Here is a 22,994-nt window from a genome sequence, read left to right as displayed (position 1 = left end):
TATTAATTAACTTGAGGTCATAGGGAACAATAAATGTATGCATGGTTATATTTTGACATGTTAACCGATATCTTTTAGGTTTGTTTCTTGCTATACTATGTAATCCACGGTATGTGAACGGGTTGTATGTTTTTGCCTTACCCAACGTTTGACATCTTAAAAAATGTATTCTATAGCAATGTGTGTATGATTAAAATCATTATAAACTTAGGAAACCAGCCCGATGCTACGGCGACATGATTCTTTTAGCAGGACATGATTAAAGTAGGGCTGACTATATGCTAACCAGGTTTGTGTATGAGCTAAAGGAAACGAAAATAACAAAGTAGAGATGGCACTAATCATCTTAAAATTTATTTTTGCATTTTAAATTTGTTAATATTATAGCAATAATAGGAAAGTGTTAGACAATGCTTCACTGGTTTGTAGAATTTAGAAATTACACCATACACGTAGATAATTAGTAGCTAAGCTATACACATACAAGAGAGAAACATTTGTAACACAAACAAATAAACAAATCAACTAAAATCCCGAAGCAATTCGTTGCTAAATAGTTAAAAATCATTATAAACAATTTGTTGGCAAACACAAAATTGACTCGCTAACAACATGGATCCCATGGTCACCCCTTTTGCCCAATCATGTTCTTTGGCTTGTTTCAACTTGAACTGAAAACCAATTCAATATAAACTCACCAAAAGGTATTATATTTACTTTCATCTGGATTATTAACCATCTCTTTTGAGACACCATCATTTTCATCACCGTCCACCAAAAATATGGACACTGACGTGTTCGCCTTGCTTTCTTTCATTTCCATAACCAACCCTGAGAACGAACAATACACTCCTAGTTTAAAAAATCTCGCGAACCATCACTGCGCAAAATAAAAACCAAATTTTAAGTATACAATACGTGTCATTTTGGTAAACATATATGATGCAACATATGCAAATGAATCATACATGCTATTATTAAGGTAGGGGACATGTTATGGCATATCAGCGAGACGCATAAAAACACGCATGATGATTATTGCAGCGGTCACTTTGTCGTAATCATTTTAGGATTTTAGGATCGGATGTCATGGGACTGGGAGGAAGAGCTACTACTTGACTGGATTTCAATAATACTGTCAAACAGCACCTGTTTATTCAAGTCTGCTTTGTCTCCCTGTAACAGATTCAATTTCACATAAGTATACAAAAACATATGCAGCATAATAGTAAGTTTTGTATTGTTAGTCTTTACATGTAGGTCCATAAATAGATAGCATAAATCTTGTTTTTTTTTTTCTGTGAATGGCGTCCATTTTCTTGTGACTCTTAATTAAAATAGTTCAAAGGTCTCATGCGCATTAATCTCGGGTAACATCAAACTGGGCACACTGTAACAAAGTTGTGTCAACATAATTTATTCCTTAGCCTATTAAAATAAGGCTTTGTGAACATAATTGTTTTAGAAATATGTAGAACTACTGCATATAATGATTAACGATGATGTGATTATTTTAAACTGGCACCTTGTAATAAACAATAAGCAAAGTAGCCTCTTTTTTTTTACCAAAGTATCCCTTTATACCAAGGTAGCCTTTCACCAAAATACCCTTTTTACTAAAATACCTGTTATACCAAGATGCCCGTTTTTTTACAAAATACCTTTCTTTTTTCCTTTTTTTTTGTTTTAGTAAAATGCACTTCAAAATACCCCTTCTTTACCAAAGCACCCTTTTTACCATGTTCCTTTTTAATAAATTTAAACTAAACTGAAAAACAGAACTGCCCATTAACAATTTAGTTGCTAGATCCTAAATATAATTTGACCTATTGACTCAAATGTTCCCTATTGATTAATTAATTGCCAAAATATAACATATTATGTAGCAAAATGTTAACCAATACACATCTGAGACAAATCTTAGTCTTTTTGATGCACCTGGTGTTACCAAAAACTTGATATTCCAATATTGCCCTTGCACAAACCGACCATAAACAACTACCAAAAATAGACCGAAATTAACCGAACCAAAGGGTGTTTACATCTTCACTTGTAAACCAACAAATAACCCGTAACTCACTGCTCCGTAAACAAAACTGAACTTGAAATTAACAAAACCTCAACCTGCACAATAACTAAAATGCCCCTTGTAATCATTCTGCAGCCATGTAATTCAAGTTCTTCGAAGACCTGCAGTTTGAGTAAATAAAGTCAAACAATTGACTGTTACCAATTTACCCCTGGTACCTTTATTGCAACATTCATGTATACAAAAAACAGTGCAGAAAGTAAACTTTCTTAAAAGATTTTATTCACATTAGACAAACCTAAATGCCAATATACAAAAATGTATTTGTTAAAGCTATATACAAAACAATCTTTTCATCCCAATACTTAAAATATGGTAGCATATTATTAGTACCAGTAAAGTTTGATTTGGCTGACCCGAAACACTTTTTAACCCATTTTATTTACTTTCACAGTAAATATGATCACAAATTTTATACCTTCACATTAATAGTACCTTGACTTTTTAACCCGTTATAGATTTATGAAAAAGAAACTTAGTGTTTGGAGGCAGAGTTGCAGTTTTGCAAAATTATCCTCAATTGTGCAAAATAGAAGCTTTAAGTTCCAAGACACATGCTTCAATAAGTGACTGCATCTCAGGCCTGATACCTTACATAATAAGCATTACAAAAAAAAGAAAAAAGATAAAAGATAAAAAAATTGTTTATTCACAAGAGGTGAGTGAAAAATACTAGTTATTGGGCAAGTTCTGTAGCAACTGAAGATCGTTTGCAAACTCCAACTGTGATGCGTTTAGTTTCTTGGCACCTTCAAGTCTTCAACAGCATCCTTTATGGCAGCAACTTTGACCGGATCTATTGCAGAAATAAAGAACAGTTAAACATAAGATGTTCAAGCATAAAAATTTGATAACGAGCCATTGTGATTCAATTCGCTGTAATCTAGCAAAGTACATTGAACATCATCAGCAAATGGGAATAATTAACAATAAAGAATTGAAATCACACCAACCCAGTACTATGAATAACAAATTAAACATACCCATGTATGAAAAGAAAAAGAAGTTACCTTGAGCCAACGGTGAAACATGCGGTAACCTAAACATCGAACATGTAACCTTGTTCCGAATATACATACACGAACTTTGCAACAAAATATGAAGAAACCGGGGGGTTTCGTGATTTAAGGACTGGCGATGGGTGTAGCAAAACTGAATTTGGAGAGATGATATGTGTTGTTGTGAACCATGTATAGGGGGTACGTGGGGTAAAAACCGCTGGTAACTGCCTTTTTTTTTTGTTTGTTATCGGATGGTTGAGATTAAAGATTGTGTTATCAGAGGGCTGATATTAAAACTCACTCTTCTGTAACCTATTATATATAATTCGTTGGAAAGACTGTTAAACTCAAACCTTTGTCAAGGAATGCAAAGCTAGACGAAGAGCACACTTTTTATTTTCGTATGCCATAAATACATGGTTATATGCAACTACGACTCGAACACCATTTGTGCTCTCATCTTTTCATAAGTTAATAATGTTAAGGCGTCCAATTCGAGCTTATCTCGGCAACTTAGACTCATTATGGAAAAAATATCTATTGGCACTGAATTGGTTGCTATGACGAGTTACGCTCTTGCTAGTATCACGCAGCATCACTTTGTTAAACACATTTTATATGTTTGGATTACTATCACAAAGAACAATCTGCAAATAACAAACATATTTCTTTATATATTAAGTTTAAATGTGTTATTGATTTAGTTTATACTTTATATATAGACATCCCTACGTAAGAGAATAGAGAAAGTGCATTCACAATAAAGGTCAAGTTTTTCAATTGTTTCATTAAAATAAGTGGTAGGCCAATAAAAATTTTTTATGAGGAGCTGAAAGTTGTAGGGATCAGTGTGTCTATCGCTATATAATATTTTTTTGGTTGGGTTAAGGTTGGATCAGAACTTATAAAAAAGAGATAATTAAACTAAATTTCATATAATAAAAAAGTACGCTAAATGCCATACCTAACGTCCTAATCAGTGGTCTTCGGTCGATACTCTAGCTGGATTTGGGCTGACCAATGTCCGACTGTCAGAAGATGGCGATTGGTATTATGTAGCGTTGTAATTGCCACTTCTTTCAATCTTTTTCAAAACAAGGTTTAAAATTATGGGCTAAAACTTACATTTTGACATTATTTGGGCATTGGGCCTAAGGTTTAAGTCCATACAAAACTAACATTTAGACATTGGTCATTGAGATGGACGAGATGTCGAGATGTAAGTTGTGTAAACACCACAACCCGGATCCCGCATCTACAATTTTGCAACTACCCGCCAGAACCCTTTCCCATCGGCGACAGTGTTCCCGCCTCCCCCCCCTGTCTCTCCTTACAACGGTTACTACCACCCAATTCCACTACTCGCGAATGGTACCCACCCAACCGACCTGTCTACCCTTATAAAAAGGCCTTTTGTTTGAGATATTACAAAGTGATGACAAAAGATTAGCCTAGCCGGCTACATACTTTCCAAAAGAGTGATTATTATAAAAAAGTTATCTAATTTTTTGTAGTGCAAATAAAGAAAAAAGAAAAAAAGCAAAAGGAGGTCCTATCTCTCTTTTGTTTCTTTGCATCTTCGATCCACGCTTTGAAACCCCCGCCTTCTTCTTCCTCCACATCGATCTCTCTTTTCACCTTTTTATAATAATAATAATAATAATAATTATTATTATTATTATTATTTTAAATCCAATTAGTTCTTGTACCTACTCCTACCCACACTCCATATAAAACCCTCACTCAAACCGTTGGCTCATCAAATCAAATCGTCAAAAATGGCCAACACATCTTTGGAAGATGTACCTTCGTTGGACATGATGACTGAACTCCTCCGCCGATTCAAATGCTCTTCCAAGCCTGACAAACGCCTCATCCTTATCGGTATATACTCCTTAATCTTCTTTATTATTATTCCTTTGTAATTTGTATGAAATTAAGGGTTTTGTTTTTAGGGGTTTTCGATGTAGGGTTTTGATTTTGGGATCTGTTGGTGTTTCCATAGATTGAGCTCCCAAACATGTCAATTTTGTATTAAATTTGACAATTACTCTAAATTTGTGTAATGCACTCCATGTGTTCGATGTAATGTCTCTGAGAAATTGTGTTAGATATTTTAGTGTAATTAGGTTGACTTGTCAACAAACAAGCTAGGAGGTGCATCGGGTGCATGCTTGTTTGAGTTTATTATGATCTTAGGGGTGAAGTCCATAGGGAATCCAAGGGCCCGGGGCAACGTCTCTGGTAGCCAATTTTGTTGCTTTTGTATTAAAATTGATGGTTATGTTAGATTGTATGACAATTACTCGTAATGCACTCCATGTGTTCGATCTAATGTCTTTGAGAAACTGTGTTAGATATTTTAGTGTATTTAGATTGAATTGTCAACAAACAAGCTCGGAGGTGCATCGGTTGCATGCTTGTTTGAGTTTATTATGATCTTAGGGGTTAAGTACGTAGGGGATCCAAGGGTCGGGGGCAGCGACCCTGGTAGCTGGGTCCGAGGGTAGAGCCTCTTGCTTGGGTTGACTGTTATTGTTGTATTAAAAATTTTATTAAAATTTGAATTTCACATGTGAAATCCGTGGTTAAAATATGGCGCATTTTAATGCCAGTTTAGATTTTGAAATGAAACAGCCAAAAGCAGTTTTTAAACAGCCAATTTAGTTTATGATATGTCGTCATTTTGGTTGAATTCTCTGGTTCTCGGATTCTCACAAACACATACGAAGTTCTTGTCTCTTCTGAGCTTTATCTGATTGAATATTCGGACGCACCAATGAATTAATTTGATCTGAAAGTGTATCATGACTCTTAGATTATCCAAGTGTTATCAATTACGAATCTTAACAATTGAATGGAATTGTAGGTCCACCGGGATCTGGAAAAGGTACCCAGTCGCCCATCATTAAGGATGAATACTGCCTGTGTCACTTGGCCACAGGTGATATGTTGAGAGCAGCTGTTGCAGCTAAAACTCTACTCGGGATCAAAGCCAAGGAAACCATGGAGAAGGTGCATTGAATTAACTCAGAGTTATTTCATGATTCATCTGTTGTTGATTTTGATCGGTTGTCTTTTCATTAGGGAGAACTAGTGTCTGATGATTTGGTGGTTGGGATCATTGATGAAGCAATGAAGAAGCCATCGTGTCAAAAAGGGTTCATTCTCGATGGTTTCCCTAGAACCGTTGCTCAAGCAGAGAAGGTTTGTTGATTAAATTACAGTTTTTGATTGTACCCATATTATAAGACAATAAAACCCTTGATTTGTTTTTGTACAGCTTGATGAGATGCTTGCGAAGCAAGGAACCAAGATTGACAAAGTTCTTGATTTTGCAATTGATGACTCTATTCTGGAAGAGAGAATTACGGGCCGTTGGATCCATGCTTCAAGTGGTAGGACCTACCACACAAAGTTTGCACCTCCCAAGGTGCCCGGTGCTGATGATGTAAGCTATATGATATCACTTACCCCTCTTATGAAAGTTATAATCTTGGTTTTGGGATTTCATTAGTTTCTAAGTTATAGTTAGTATGTAATTATGTACCTATCTGTTGATTGCCCACCTTTTGAAAACATTAAGGGTGTTGATTTAGGCCTACAAAGCTCTTCTTGTCGTTTGACGAATAGTCGAAACTTCCGAAAATGGGTCAAAATTGTCACCGTTTGTATTTTGTGACTTAATGATTAGACACAATCCAATGCAAGCATCAAATTGTTATTTTTTTGGTAGGTTACCGGAGAGCCTTTAATGCAAAGGAAAGATGATACTGCAGCAGTTCTCAAGTCAAGGTTGGAGGCTTTTCACCGCCAAACAGAGCCTGTAAGTGTTTCTTACTTTCTTTATATTATCCTTTTCATGAAATATTGTTCCTGATATGGCTTTGTGGGATACAATTTCAAGTTTTCAACATTTGGCTTATATTAATTGTTTGTTAAATATATAAAATTTTTGAAAGGCATTTGCATATCTAAATATCTTTCAACGAAGACAAAACAATAGGAGTATATTTTAATGCTAAGACGTATCAGTTTATTTCTAGTGATGATAGTTGGTATGTAGGCCATTGCAACTTAAAACATCAAACATCTCACCAAAAGGTTTGGTGATGGGTCTAAGGGAAAACAATTATTTTATATTTGAATTGTAGTAACCCACAACCAGCTATTTGTCCACACACACACACATATTATGAATCAAGTATAAAAGTGTAATGTTACAGTAATAAGTTGAAGTTTGAATACAGCTCTTTTGGGCTACTTTTGACCTTTCACTTGTTCTCTTAGTTAATTTGTATTCTGCTAGCTGCAGATAAAAGCATAACCTAAATCAAATTTATAATAACACTATTGTTTATATGGTGTTTGAGGTTTGAACTAGGAGGATTGTTTTACTTTTTAAACTCAAAAGTTTCATTAATTTCTTGTTTTAGCCTTGTAACTTATGTTTTTGTAATGCTTTTACTTTAAACTTTTGTTGATGTGATGTTCAACCCTTCAACCTTTTCTTTTGCAATGATTTTACTCTTGCTTTTACTTGTTAACTGTCTTGTTGGTCATTTTTTTAACTTTTTGTAGTTCTGGTTTATTCTTTGAACATAATACCATTACTGCAACTGCAACTGTACCATTTTTGTTGATGGTCCTGCCTGGACTCCCGCTGCTGCTCTCTTCCTGCTCTTTGCTTATTGTTATACTTATTAATGTTATTATTATTATAACTATTTTTATTGTTTTAAAAAGAAATGGTTTACTTCTATAAATATTAAAATTAGTTCTTAGTTAATAATAACATTTCTAAAGTTTGTTAGATAGTTAATGTTTTCAATTACCAAATAAAATTTGGTCATCATACAAACACACGCACACACTTGTAAAGAAGAGCGGGGAATGGGATGGCCAGTGCAAGGGAGGATGACGGTTGCAATATGGAAACGGGAAACAGATTTGTGTCTGTTGAATGTGTGTTTGATGACTTGATCTGTAAGAAGAGTGTGTGTGTGCGCGCGCGCACACGTGTCTATGCATGTTTAATTTTCTAGTAATAGTATAGTGGTGTTTGTATTATAAAATATTTATCATGTATATTTAGTAGTATTTAAGAATCTATAATATATATTCAGAAAGTAAAATACGAAAAAGAGTACCAAACACATGTTTAATATGGAAAAAAGAAAATGGGAAAAAAATTGTTATAAAAAAATATTATAAACTAAACTTTGGGATCAAAACATTACTTAAAATGGTTGAATGGTTTAAACTTTAACTGTTAAAAATATATTATTGATTTTTCTCAATGAGCATGCTATGTGCCTGAACTGCAGGTTATTGAGTACTACAGCAAGAAGGGTGTGGTCGCAAAGTTACCTGCAGAGAAACTACCAAAGGAGGTGACTGTTGAGGTTCAGAAAGTTTTGTCCAGTTGAAGTCTGCTGCTTTGTTTTTGTTGACCTTTCTTTTTGATTATCTTAACGTTATCTAACGATACAACATTGGATCTGCTTCAACATTGAAGCCTCTGCTACAATTTTCATTTTCCATGTACTATGCATTGAGCGAGTTGCCACAGAAACATAAGACTGTAACAGAATAAAGCCCATTTCATGTTTTGTCCAAATTTTCTTTTCTGGTTATATCATATGATGAAATGTCATGTTTAGAGCCAACTTATCACATTTCGTCTCTCAATAAAAATGTTGGTGGGTGTGATAGGTGAAACTGTTAGTCTATTTGGCTCCTATGCGGGGCGCTCTTTTTTCTTCGCACTTTACTTTCGCAACACATAGCTTAAGTACAGAGAATCTTGCGTTTTGAATGCCTGGAATGACCATATAACACAAACCATTAGCTTTGTTAACGGTGTATCTAGTAGAGTGATGAGGACAAGATAAAGCGAAGTAGTGATATGGGACAATGAACTCAAATAAAATAACCCGACCCGTGGATTGGTAAGTATGTAGAAGAGGAGTGAAGAAATGAGGACAACCTTAAAAGGGCATAAGCTTTATCGTTAGTAATACTCACTCCTTAAGTCCTTACCAAGAGACCAATGACTCGAAAAACCGACTGTTGGGAATTAAGGATTATGATTATCTTACTTGTAGATTCAGATTTGAATACATTATGATTATTTTATATGTTGAATATAATTGGAACTCTTAAAAGTTTGCTAAGGCAGGTGGATGCTTAAAAGGTTAATTAAAAAAATCTCCGAATGTAATTCTTGTGCATCAATAAACATACATAGAGATCTTGCTCCTAGTGTATAAGCATCTATCTATTTATTCTAATAAATAACTACTCATTTTTGCCACTTGTCACTCTTATAGCTCTCTTCATCTTTTTTTCAACTTTTCAATATTGATCCTTATATTTTAAGTCATTTCAATATATGAATTGAAGTTTATTTTTCTTGAATGTAAATCTTATTCGATTCATTCATTAACATTAATGGTGAAAGATAATAAAATAAGGAAATATCAAAATTGAAGTTGCCGACCTATTAGAATAAAATTTTAAAATCATAGGTAATTAAAATCAAGGTAAAATATATCTTTTTAAATTGAGATTTGAGCAGCAATTATAAGATTGATTTCAAATTTTCTCATATGTATTTAAACTCCGAAAAATGTGTATTTTCTTAATTTTCTCCTACCATTTTATATAAATATTGCAAACATGAAGAATACATTTTATATATATCTCGGTGTTTAGCATTAAATCATTGAAGTTGAATATTATAATTACTAGTAGAAAACCCGCGCGATGCGGCGGGGTCGACAATTTACAATGCGGTAGTCATTTTTTTGTTGGTTTTTCTTCATGTTTGCATAATATTGCAAACATGAAGAATACATTTTATATATATCTCGGTGTTTAGCATTAAATCATTGAAGTTGAATATTATAATTACTAGTAGAAAACCCGCGCGATGCGGCGGGGTCGACAATTTACAACGCGGTAGTCATTTTTTTGTTGGTTTTTCTTATTTGCATAATATTTTACAAAAGTTTGAAATTAAACTTTTAGCTTGTATATTATAAAACTTATTTAATAATTTTGCTGGTTTGAAAATAATAATTTTTATTTGTATTTTTATGTACTCAACCAAACTCTTGCACTTGACTCTAAAATAGTAAAATCAGGATTGTAAAATTATAGATAACATTTAAACATATTTTAAATGAATGTTATATACTTATTTGATCACTTCTTGCTTAATGCCTACAAATGATCAGCAACATATGAAACCAAAGTGTGCAATCAAGCATCAATCAAGATAAAAGATTAAAAGGAACCTGTCATCACCCCCAAAACCTAAAGTCATAGGTATATCAAAGCAATTGGTTAACTCACTAATACTCCTAAAGTGTGACATTAGTGCCAAACTGCAACAAAGTCACTGTAAGTAAGATCAAATAACTTTAACAATATGTATAAATGAATCCAAAGTCTCAACTACAGAAGCTAAGGTCATGCCAATCTAGTATTGATCACACCCATAGAAAGAAACTATACACACCATTAATCTTTAAAGTTGACTTTCATCAAACACAAATGAATCCCTCCAACATCATCATCTACATGTAAATAATCATCATCAAAATAATAAAAAATATTGTGTGTTTGGTATTTACTTTCAGGTTTCCACTGTATCCAAGAACAGTATTCTGCATTTCAAAACTTTACTGTCCGGAATTTGGTCAATCACTTCATTTTCTGCATAAGAATTCTCGGTCTAAGATATTGATTCTGTCGCATTAGTTTGACTCCTGCGACGTCTTCAACCCTGTGGTCATATCACTTTTAGTACTGAGAAACAAGAACTGCTTATTGTTGTTAACATATAACCTTTGCGTAATCCATTATTAATATATAGATATGTTTTTTGAAAGAAATGTTGAAAAGGTGGCTGAGTTCATCCCAACCTCTTTTGACCCACATAATCGCTTATCGTTGTATAGATATAACCTCTGTAACCATAATCAACCTGTTATTTAAAAATGTTTTTTTTAATAGATGAAAATGTGAATCGAGTCAACCCGACCTGCATTCACACGTTTTAGAAAAGTATCCAAATTAAAACTAAAAATTTAACACGAGTTAACTTAAGAGAATGTGATACATGTATTCATTACCTGGACCATGGTGGCATTGAACCAACGAGCCCTGTCAGGGCATCTCTCCATGCTGCCCGCCAATTCATCATCATTATTCCAAGGTATCTATAAAAGAGTTGTTCATTTCATCATTTGTGTTTCTCAATAATTTGTAAAAAAACACAAGTGGTTTCCTGTCTGCAACTTTCATAACCCTTATATGATCAAAATTAGGGGTGCCATAACCAGCGGCGAAGCTTGGACAATAACGTCGAGGGGGCCGCCGGACTCAATATGTATAAAAGAATTCATAAACCAGAGGGGGCCGGACTCTAAATTTCGACCGAAAACATGTAAATTTACACTATTCATAAATATTTTCGATCTAAAAAAAATTATTTTACACTAACGCGCAAAAAACAGAGGGGGTCGGGACAACCCCTTGCCCAACCAAGCTACGTCCCTGGCCATAATTAATAGTATAAAAGAAAATTTCTCCAAGATAACTGTAAAAACCAGAAGCACAAATTAAGCCACTAATTAAACAACATGTGTGTATGTTTGTGTGTGCGCGTTTGTATTTAAAAAAAAACTGACCTATCAGATAAGGGAAACATATGGAGAGGTATGTTTTTTACTCTTTTTCAAGTATCTTTGATGCACTGTTAGAAGTAACTTGAAGATAAGCAACCAAATGTCCATACAAATGCAAACAAATAGCATTAGAAGCTTATAAATATAAGAATAAAGAATGGTACAAAACTCCCTTTTAAGTATGGTGATAACATCGTTGTTGCAGGCTTTAGAAATGATGAAGGACCAGTATTTGATTTCTCAATATTTCGCCACCCATTCCTAAAATATGTATTAATCAAGACCAGATATACACAAACAGATTATAGAAAGAGCTAAAAAAATAAAAAATAAAAAGATAGCCTCGCCCTTTTATTAATAAGTAATAAACACATCGAGCTCAAGCTTCAAAAGGCTACTCACGAATTAAGCTCGAGCTTTAGAGAAAAAAAAAAGAAACTTAAAACAAGTTGCACGTGAGGTCTCGTAAGTTAAACGAGTGGACCTCGAGGTTGGGCTCGGCTCGAGTCAATTACAGTTTATACCCCTAATTCTATCAAAAAGATCTGCAACTGTTATCAAATTTATAATGATATTTCGAAGCATTTTTAGGGGTTACCTCTTTGCATGGTGGATGTGCTCTTTACCCCCTTAATGGTCCGTGATCTTTGAACCTGCATTGCACATAGGAAATTAAGTTGCAAAATTTTAAAAGTATAAACTAAATTAAATTGTTGATAAAATAACAAGCATAAATGCTCGGCATATTGTTTCTGACCCTAGGAGACTGAATTATAGTCAACCCTTCATCTGCAGTTGTATCAAGAAGAAATCTCTGAATTCCACCAAAGGTAGGTTCAACTTATGACTCGTTTTGTTCGTCTGGGCCCATGTTTTCACTTATTATTATGGCGGATACGGGTGGTGGTGAATTCATATTTTCTTCTGCTAGGTTTCTCAATACATGTATCCGGAATCCACCAAGCTAATCACAACAACAATTTACAATGGATATAACTGTTACATGTAACTCACCTATAGTCATGGTATAAATGGAACTAATAATTTAGATGTTAATATAAAATAGAATGTATAAATGAATATATTTTACCTTTGAAACATTGGAGTGAATCGACTTGATTCAGATGATATTCCCACTTTAGAAGAATCTTGTAAATCTGCACATTATATAATTTAAAAAACATGAATTTTGTAAGATTTGAATCAATTAAAAAATTTAAAAATCATGAATGCCACCGATTATACAACAACAAGTAACAATTTATAGTAGGTAGGCCATGATTGTGTTTCGTTTATAAATTATAACCATTGATAAGAGAGCATTACAATAACAGTTGTCGAACGCACACAATGAAAAAACCTAATAAGTTGATTCTTGAAAGCTGCAGAATGTATTATGCAATATCAAGCAAAACCCCATTTCAAAGTTTCCAATAACACAGGGAAAGATACCTGTTGAATTGATTTGTAGAGGAGAAACCCATGTAACTACATAGTTGGAGGGAACAGGTTTACAATATACATAATTTCATGTAAAATATTAAGTGAGAAAGCGGGAACAGGCCAACCACATGGTAATTTCTTATATATTATTATTATTGGCTTGTACTTTAGTGCTTAAACGACTTGTACATTATAATCAACACATCGGTTTTGAAATTTTTTATATCGATACGTCAACAAAAATGAGCTCGTCGCGATGATAACTTTCTTTTTTTTATGACATAATATGTTTAAAAATTCTGAAGAAAATAAAGTTGTCAAATTGAAGATTAAAGATGAGGGGGTAATCATGTAAAAGTTTTTGAAATTAACAAAAGATAACAAAAGTTGAAGAGTAGAAAATGTAACTATTCTAAATCAAAATGAAAAAACACGTGATATTTTAAGTTGGAATTACCTTTTTATCCCTATTTAGTTATCCCTACCATGTGCTTCAAATATTGTAAAACTCTTAAAATTTTGATCTTACTTTTGCCCATAACTTGCGTATTATATATAGTAGAGATAATCCATATGAATAGCAATTTATTATATGAACTATATATCATTTATTTATATGACTTTTTTGTGTGGTATAAAAGGTTAGCAACAAGAAGATCAATGTTTAGTTTTCAACATTTTCTTTCATAACTCCAGACAAAAGTGTTCCAGAAACACATATTTTATGACTTGATTTATACTTTTTTATACATTCTAAAATATTTAATTTAACATGCCTTATAATACAAATTACTTAATTAAAAGCATTCAAATTTTTAAACAAAAAAGTTTGTTTCAATCCATTTCCACTATTTTCGCTTTCCAAAAATCATTTAGGATATGAAAACCTTGAATATCGTTTTCATTAGTTATTTAAATTATTTCAATATTACATTAACTTAGTAATTTTATTTTTAGACAAATACAATGATTTGAGGTTATGTCAGTGTTACCTGTTGGGTAGTACATAATTAAAGTGTCTATTATAGTTTATATTCAAAATAATAAAACTATATACAAATTAATATTTTTTTAAAAAAAGTTTACTGTTATTTGAGCATGGCTTTAAGGTTAGTATGTCTTTGTCATTTTTCATTCATATGAAATGTTAATGCAAAGAAATTTGACACTGTGGATATGTTATACTGGCATATGTTTTGGATCAGTTATCCTTAGCGTGTGTTCCAGATCCCGTTAGGATCAATGATCCACAGTACTTATTATTTACTAACGGTTGTTCTCATGTGTAATCTAATATTTAGCAGGTATAACGATTAGAAGACTCAGTCTATCTACTAACTTGTAGTCAAGAAGATATTTACGTATCTGGATCAATTATCCTTCTGAAGAGTTCCAGAGCTATGTCAGGATCATGGATCCTCGGTATTTGGTGCTATTAACGGTTATTTCTTATATAAATGCTGATATTTATCAAGTGTACGGCTCCAAGACCTGGTCTACCCCTTATTTCGCAGCCTGAGTAATGGGCACGTGGTCAAAGTGGCTGTTACGTTTACATTGAAGATAAATGCGGATTTTTAGGAAAATTAGTTAATAGCATTTATTATTAATAACTCCATTGAGTTATTATCTATTATATATAATTGAGATTATGATCAGATATGGGGGACATTGTATACACACACACACCTGAGTATTCTCTCCATCACAGCTCACACACTTAGAATTATTGTACCACTGATCATAATCTCCACACTTGTAACCACCTTTTTATTATCAATATACTTGACGGTGATAGTTTTCACCGTCCGAGGGTTTTTTTGTGCCGGAGACCATGATAATCACATACTCATCGACCAAAAGTTACCTTGTTGATATTTGACCGAAAAGAATCGACCAACGATTACTTAGTTAATCCTTGACCGAGGAAGTTCGACCAGAGATTACCTTGATAAGTTTTGACCGAAGTAAGACTATCTTGGTTAAGGGCTTTTTCCCTCATGATCAAATCACTGTGTTCACACAAATTACGATTATGCATCCAATATTATCGAAGTAGCACTATACCTCACATTTACGAATTTGGATACTGGATCCTTAGCATATTTTTATCCAAAACATGAAATAAAACAAATCATTTTGTTATATTTAAATTTTGGGTTTTATATGTTTCTTGATTATACAATTATTAATTTTAATATATAAAATTAATTAAAATTTATCATATGCAGAATATTAATAACAACAAATAATTTATCATGATTAACCAATTTCAGATTTTAAGAATGATTACATCATCAAAGTTCAGGTAATTTTTTTTTGGATAATCATTTTTTTATAAACATGAGCAAATGATCTCAAATGACATCATATATATTAATTGATCAAAAAGTATGCTATTTTATGTGTATGGATATTTTTTTATTAGTTTCATGGATATATATTATAATTTATTCAGGGTCGTGGTATGTACTTGAATAACCTTATTTATCACACAGACATCTATACATGGCAATATCAAGAGTTATAAGCAGACATATATAAAGATTTTTATTTTTGATAAACGATGTATATCAACCAATACAATCACAAATGTAGTGTACAAGGAAAGTTTTACTCCCTTCGTCCAATTAGAAGTGTCAATGTTTCTTTTTTTTTTGCCCTATTACAAATGTACACTTTCAAAATTTATTAGTCAATTTCCGAATTTACCCTTAAACACACAAAATTAACATTAATAACCAATATTGATGGACCCAATTTCCAAGGGCATTATTGTCATTTGATAAACAAGAAAAGTATATCATTCAATTTAACTTAAACTTTGTGTTTTTCAAACCATAACACTTCTAATGGGATGAAAGGAGTACTTATTTATAACATATTTGTGTAATCTTAGTTATGTAATTTCTGTAATTTTCATATATATTGTAATTGTATTAACAATATATGATTATTTTGTTGACTGTAATTCATTTAATGGTTAAAGTTTAAAATTTTCATTAATTACCCGTGTAATACACGGACCTCAATCTAGAAATTGTGTTAAATGAACAATATGGGTTTGGAAATAAAGCAAGTGTTCGACATAGCATGTCACATTTATTAGTGTATTATAATCAGTTTGAAATTGTTGTGCAAATACCTATAGTCTTACCTTAAAAATAATAAAATAAAAATGTACATAAGATAAGTTTCATGAATGAAAACTTTGACATTATTGCATATGATATAGAAATCTTGTGTTAAATGAACAGGTTTATACAACACAAATCTTGAATAGTGTATGCACGTACATAATCGATTAACATGAAAAGAAGTCTCTAGTAAACTGAAAATATTTGAAACATTGATATCTGAAGAAACGTGGATCTACTCACTGGTAGCAGATCTACTTTCCTCGGGTATGATTAAACTGTTTCACCGATGGTTCCTTTGAATCCGTGTTCTTCCACCTACAAAATGAACAACGCCGTTACTTACCCCTCAGAAAGGGACAGAGGGGTCCTCTTTGGGGTAACCCTCCGGCGTGAGAATCAGTATCTTTGTGGAGAAGATAATAAAGTGTCAGTCAGTGAAATCTCAAGAGTATTGCTGAATCGCTGAATACTCTTGATTGTGTGACTGTCTGTTTTTTCTGTAACTGACTGTGAGTGAATATAATTCAATATGATTGAATGTAATATCACTGCTTGTAACTGTCAATGATTGAGTGTGAATGAATCTGTCATCAAAGTGGAGTTGATGCTGTATTTATAGTGCTAGGGTTTCCACTGGCTGGGCTCAGCCTCGTTGGCCTCCTCCAATCGCACTGCGCCACGTGTCCTCTGAGACACCTGGCGCTTTCTCGTTGGTTGAAATCATGTGGTAGCACATGTGTCATGCTGAGTTGTCGACCTTTCATTTGGCAGCTGTCAACATCAGCATATTCTTACTCCTTAAAAAGATGCCTTCTAGAAGAGTGTCTGACGTGCACAATCAAGGTTGCCCTGATCCTGATTTGGATAAGGACGAGGTTGATTATGTGCACGTGTGATATGCGCCCATCCTGAGGATGCGCGAAGTCTTCTTTTTATTCTCACGCGCAGATATTTCATGCGCAGGTGTGATATGCACGAGCGTGTGATATGCGCCGCGCGCTGGTGCGCCACGCGCATTTGTGACACGCGAGCATATGTGATGTGCAAGAGCATGCGATATGCGCCGCGCGTGCGCGAGCATATGATGCCTGAGCATGTTTTGTATGCGCGATGCGCCTGGGTTTTGGCTTTGTGCCTTCATAATGTCTTTATCTTGTGGGTTGACCCGCCTTGCTTGGTGTTGAGGCGGGTACATACCTCTTCAAGCCCCCCCAGTCTAATGTGTGTCTTATCTTGCGCGAGCGTGGTAAGATAGATATTAGACTCACTGGATTGTCCTTTTATAGGGGGTTTTGTCGTTTTCTTTGTTGTTTCCATCGTCGCGCGAAGTTCTATCCATTTGGTTGAAAACGAAAGGTCCAAACACGTGGTTGGTTGGTGATGACGTGCGCCGTAAACGTGTCAGACGTTTCGTGTGCTCGAGGTGCTACAGTTGCCTTTCACGTCCCCTCACACAGCTGTCTTGAACACGTGTCGCACTCGCATTGGTTAGTACCTGCGAGTGGGGGCGCGTCTCTGTTCCGTGGCAGGTCGGTTACATCTTTTTGTCCCCTCACACAGCTGTTAGGGACACGTGTCGCGCCGTCGTTGGGTTGCCCCTGCGAGTGGGGGCGCGTGAAACCCGATCAGCTGCCACATTTCTCTCTCCTGGGCCTATAAAAGCAGGCCCTTAGGAAATTTTTATCTTCATCTTCATTGTTGCTAAAATTCAAATTTCTGCTTTCACATTCTGATTTGAGTGTTTACATCGATTCGAATCCTCGATTATCGGCTATTACAGTTGTATGTCTGATAGTTCATACTCGTCTAGCCCTTCAATCACCTCCGTTGCCTCTCGAAGACGCCGTGTGAAATCTGTGGTGATGTCGACATTGAAGCAAAAGGGGAAGGGGAAGAAAGTTGTTGAGACCACATCGGAGGAAGTAGGGAGGACCAAGGCCACCAAAAGGTGGAATGAAATCCCCTGCAAATTGAAGCAGGCAGATCTCGACAACCTGATCACCTCTCAGGGCTTTCCCACCCTGTTTGGCTGCATGTTGCCTAGGTCCGGGCAAACGGCGGCGGACCCGCCTGCCGGCTATATATCCCTATATAGCCACTTTTTCTCCCACTGCAACCTTCGTCTCCCGATGACAAGGTTTGTGGGTGCACTGTTGAAGTTCTATGGGATTCACATATCCCAAGTCCATCCGTTTGGACTCGTGCGCGTGAATCACTTTGAGTTCATGTGCAAATCCCAGCGCGAGGAACCCACTCCTCGGCGCTTTCAATATTTTTATAAGGCCAAGATCCAAGACAATTGGATCTCTTTTATTCCTCGCAGTCAGAAAGTGAAGTGCTCCACTGTTTCATTCAAGAGCCTTCATGACTGGTCTGAGAGGTTTTTTTACATTAAGGCCGGTGTGATCCCCATCCGTATGACCATGCGCTCTATTACTTCTGCGCCTGCGGATGAGGGTGTCCTCAAGAACCCAACTGGCGCATGGGTTAAGAAACTGACCGCCGAACCATCCCCCGCGAAGAAAATTTGCGAGGAGGCGCTGGTTGGGGTCGGCATGAGCAGGCTCTGGGCCGACAGAGCGCTTGAGCCCGTTATCCAAGTCGACGGGTTGTGTAAGTTTATTTCATTGCTTTATTTATTTTTTCTGCGCGAACATAATTCTTTTGCTGATATCATTTAACTTGGCTTTGCGCAGTCACCAAGGATTACATCCTTGCCGCTTATGATGAACATGTGGAGGGCGGCTCCGTCGAACTTGGCGCTGGGGAGGTTGGTTTCCCGGATCGCTTCGATGACCTGTTCATCCCAGTAGATCTGGATTTTGACTTTGACGGTGACGCGCCTGGTAAGTCTTCGCACTGCTGCTCATTCCTTTAGAATACCCAAGTTTATTAACATTTCTGTCGCTTGCTTTTGTAGATGCGCTTGAAAACTACGAGCTAGAGCTCGCGGAAGAGGAGGAGGAGGAAGAGGAGGCGCCTTTACTAAAGCGCAAAGCTAAGGGGAAATCTGGCGCAGGGGCCAGTAAGAAACAGAAGAAAGAGGACACCCCTGTCGCTCATCCCCATGCTCAAACGAAGGGACCTAAGGAAACCCAGGTGTTTACCACAAAGGTTTCTTTAGCTTCTCTGCCTGTGAGAGTGGGCAGACCTCCTGTCCACTTGAGGTATGGTGGCGTCGCCTCCTCCTTTCGCGCGGCTGAAGAGAGAAGCAGTGCCGCGCCTGCAACAGGTATACTTTATTTATCTTCATCTGCCTGAATTGTTATTAAACCTTTGCTCCTTTAAATGTTTGCAGAGGCAGCGACGGTAACAGATCAGCCGCAGGCGCCACAAGGTGCCACGGCTGCGCCGGGGACTCCATCGAAGTCCCCTGTTCTACCCTCTGAAAAGGGTAGAATGGATTTTATGGCGATGTTCGATGCGCGAACAGAATTGCGCCAAGGTAAGTTTTGCACATATGTCTTTTAAATTTTTCCCTTTGGAGTCAGTCATAAACAATTTTTCCTTGTTTATTTGTTGATAGGAGTTGTAGCTGGCGCAACAGTTGCTGGTGATACTCCCGGCGGCACTTCCGGCGCCGCTGGTTCTGGTCCTGCTCCTGCTAGTGCTGAATCTCCCCTTATTGGGATTACCAAGGAGCAGGAAACCGTATTGCGCGCCGAACTGGCGGCGTCGAGACCTCCCTCGCCTCCTCCTGCACGCAGCCCTCCCCGCGAGGCTGGTTTGGAGCCTTCCAGGTCGCAGGAGAAGAGGCCTGTTGAAGAAGACGAGGAGGACGAGGGGGTTCAAGTTGAAGACTCCTTGGGAGACCGCGCCAGCCCTGCGATGCCGCAAGTGTTCGCAGCGCAGACCTCTGGTGGGGCTGGCGCTGACTTTCCTGCTTCATCCCCGCAGGTATGTATTGATTTGTTGGTCCGCTGCGCGTACCTCCATATAAGTATGTTTTATGACTTAGAATTTTTCTTGTGTTTTGCAGGAAGGTGTCCCCGTTTACCGCCCGAGATGGAATATTAATGAAGAGAGTTCCTTTCAATCCATGGGCGTATGCGAGGACTTCTGGGCTCATGCCGTGCCTCCTACTGAAAGGAGGTATCAGGAGGAGCGCACCCGCGCGGACTTGCTGAACGACCATGTTTTCGCTGGGTCGGCTTTCTTCGCTGCTTCCCAAGAGCTTCGTCGTGATTATGTTAAAGTACGCGACGCTCTTGTGGAAGCCCAGCGAGAGGCTAAGGTGGCCGCCTGGAACCTGTCTGATGCTCGCGCGCGAGCTGAGAAACTCCAGGCGGAGCTCAGTGAAAACAGAGCAAGTGCCAACACCGCATACATCAAGCGCGGGCATGAGCTCCAAGCTGCGCGGGAGAAGCAGCAGTTGGCGGAGGCCGAAGTTGCCAAGTACGCGCGCAGAGTGCGTGTCTTGGAACAGCAGGCCGAGGCGCGTGACCAAGCTATCGTCCAGAGTATCACTGAGAAATCATCACTGGAGAGCGAGGTTGCGCGCCTGAAAAGGGATTTGGCGGCCGCGCAGGCCGATAGAGATGAGGCCTTAGCGACGGCGGCGTCTAGCCAGGAAGCACTTGGTGCTGCGCAGGCGGAGAAAGAAAAAATTTTGGCGGCAGCAGCGTCTGATAAGGAGGAACTAAAAAAGACTAAGGAAACTGTTGAGTTATTAAACTCTCAGGTTCCTGCCCTCGAGACGTCTGTTGCTGGCCTCGCGCAGGATCGCCAATGGCTGGTGTCACAGGGCATGGCTCGCTGCGCTTTGGCGATGAAATATTCCGCCGAGTTTCAAGCCCTTGTGATGGACTGCAATGCCGCCGCGCGTTTGGTTGGCCGAGCTGAAGGGTTTACGGATGGGTATGAATATGGCATGTTGAGGAAGAACCCATCCGAGTACCCTTAAAAGAGCGATGCGGCCTGCGCGGACATGGCCGCGGTGGGGGAAAAGTATATGAATACTCCCATCCCCATCCTTATGCAGGTACCTTGATCATAATGAGTTTTTCTTGACTAACTTTTCTAAGTGTTTTGTACTCATTACTTTTCTAATGATTTACAGATAGCTGCGCTTGCTGACCAGCCCGACCTCGGCGCGCTAAAGAAGTTGCTTGATGATTGCGAGAGGGCTGGTGGCGATGATGGTGGCGCGGGGGATGTTGCCCCTGCCAGCGGCTCTGGTGGGGCGAAAGAATCTGCTCGTGACACCGTTGTGATCGAAGACTCCAATGAGGAGGAAGAACTTGACTATGGTCAGTTCGGGGATGAGGAGCAGACCGCGCCAGATGCTGCGGGAGACGATGAGGATGATGAAGCGGCTGACGTCGACGTGGAGACTTGAGAAGCCCTTCATCAAATTTTGTATATTTATTTTTTATACTTGTAATTTGTAACTCATCATACTTGTAAATTTCGATCCAATGGAATGAAACTTGTTCTCTCGTTTTCATATCTTGCGCATTTCCATTCATCTCTTCATGTTTGGTTTTATAGATATAAGATATGCTTGCACGTTAAAATAAGAACAAGGTTGTATGGAAATTATTCAATTAACCTCTGTTCTATTTTGTTTGTGGTTCTCGCAGTATCTTGTTCATGCTGACATGCGCGCTAACTTGTCGTTATTTTCCTTTTCGCGCGTCGTTGTCGCGCGGGCTGGAAGTATGAGTTTAGCCATTACATGTCAGCTTGTGTTACTCAGATATCCACTATGATTCCGCGCGCGGCCTCGACCTGAGACCTTAACATGATATGGCATGTACTTTGCCTTAGTTATGTTTAAGGATTCTTATGATCAGGCTGCGCGGGATGTAAGATGGATGTTTGTGAGTGTTTTGAGCTAAGGCTCTTTGTTTTGGGCTAAGGCCCTGACGTTTTTAGAGTTAAGACTCATTAACGTGTTTGAGCTAAGGCTCGTAAGTTTGGGCTAAGGCCCTGACGTTTTAGAGTTAAGACTCGTTAACGCGCTTGAGCTAAGGCTCGCGCATGTATGTTTTACTTCACTTTATTTTGTTTTGAAGTCAATATAGTGTTGTCATATTGTTCCAATTTAATAAAGGAAGTGTGAAACATGTATGCAAAGGTAATAGAACAAATATTGAAAGATAGCGCGAATCATCATTCATGATGGCTTAAAAGCCTTCATTACAAATTTGAACTTTTACATGAAGCATTTTCTAAGTTGTGCCGCGTTCCACGAGCGCGGTATCTTTTTTCCATTCAAATCTTTTAAAGCGTACGCGCCTTTCCCCAAATCTTCTGAAATTTGATAAGGTCCCTCCCAATTGGGGGACATTTTTCCTGGGGGTATTGCGCGACTAGCTTCATTGTTTCGAAGGACAAAATCATTTTTCTTGAAGTGGCATTCTTTAACGCGCTGATTATAATATTTTTCCAGCTTTTTCTTGTATCTGGCTTCATTAATGATAGCCGCTTCTCTGCGCCCTTCAAGCAAGTTAAGGTCCAATCTTCTTTCGCGCTCGTTATCAGTTTTGCTCATCATGAGTACCCTATGGGATGGGCATCCAATTTCTGCTGGGATCATAGCCTCTGTCCCATAGGTTAGGCTGAACGGGGATTCGCCATTGCTAGTTTTGCTTAATGTCCTGTGCGCCCACAGGACATTAGG

At 37.3% G+C, this 22,994-nt stretch overlaps 1 protein-coding gene across 1 annotated transcript; it reads left to right on the top strand.

Annotated features, from left to right (window-relative positions):
- The first annotated feature begins 4,808 nt into the window (after positions 1 to 4,808).
- LOC143540088 (adenylate kinase 4-like) lies at positions 4,809 to 8,855 on the top strand. Its single transcript, XM_077033242.1, has 6 exons — positions 4,809 to 4,974; positions 5,960 to 6,105; positions 6,178 to 6,297; positions 6,374 to 6,541; positions 6,827 to 6,916; positions 8,418 to 8,855. Exons 1-6 carry the CDS (start codon positions 4,869 to 4,871, stop codon positions 8,517 to 8,519), a joined length of 732 nt encoding a protein of 243 aa, XP_076889357.1. The 5' UTR covers positions 4,809 to 4,868; the 3' UTR covers positions 8,520 to 8,855.
- The last annotated feature ends 14,139 nt before the right edge of the window (positions 8,856 to 22,994 follow it).

The sequence above is a fragment of the Bidens hawaiensis genome, unplaced genomic scaffold, assembly GCF_021521415.1.
Source record: "Bidens hawaiensis isolate Kalapana, Puna unplaced genomic scaffold, B.hawaiensis_p1.1 tig00012136_1, whole genome shotgun sequence".
Classification (NCBI taxonomy): Eukaryota; Viridiplantae; Streptophyta; class Magnoliopsida; order Asterales; family Asteraceae; genus Bidens; species Bidens hawaiensis.
The sequence above is the reverse complement of the archived record's forward strand: the minus strand, read 5'-3'. Positions and strand labels throughout refer to the sequence as shown.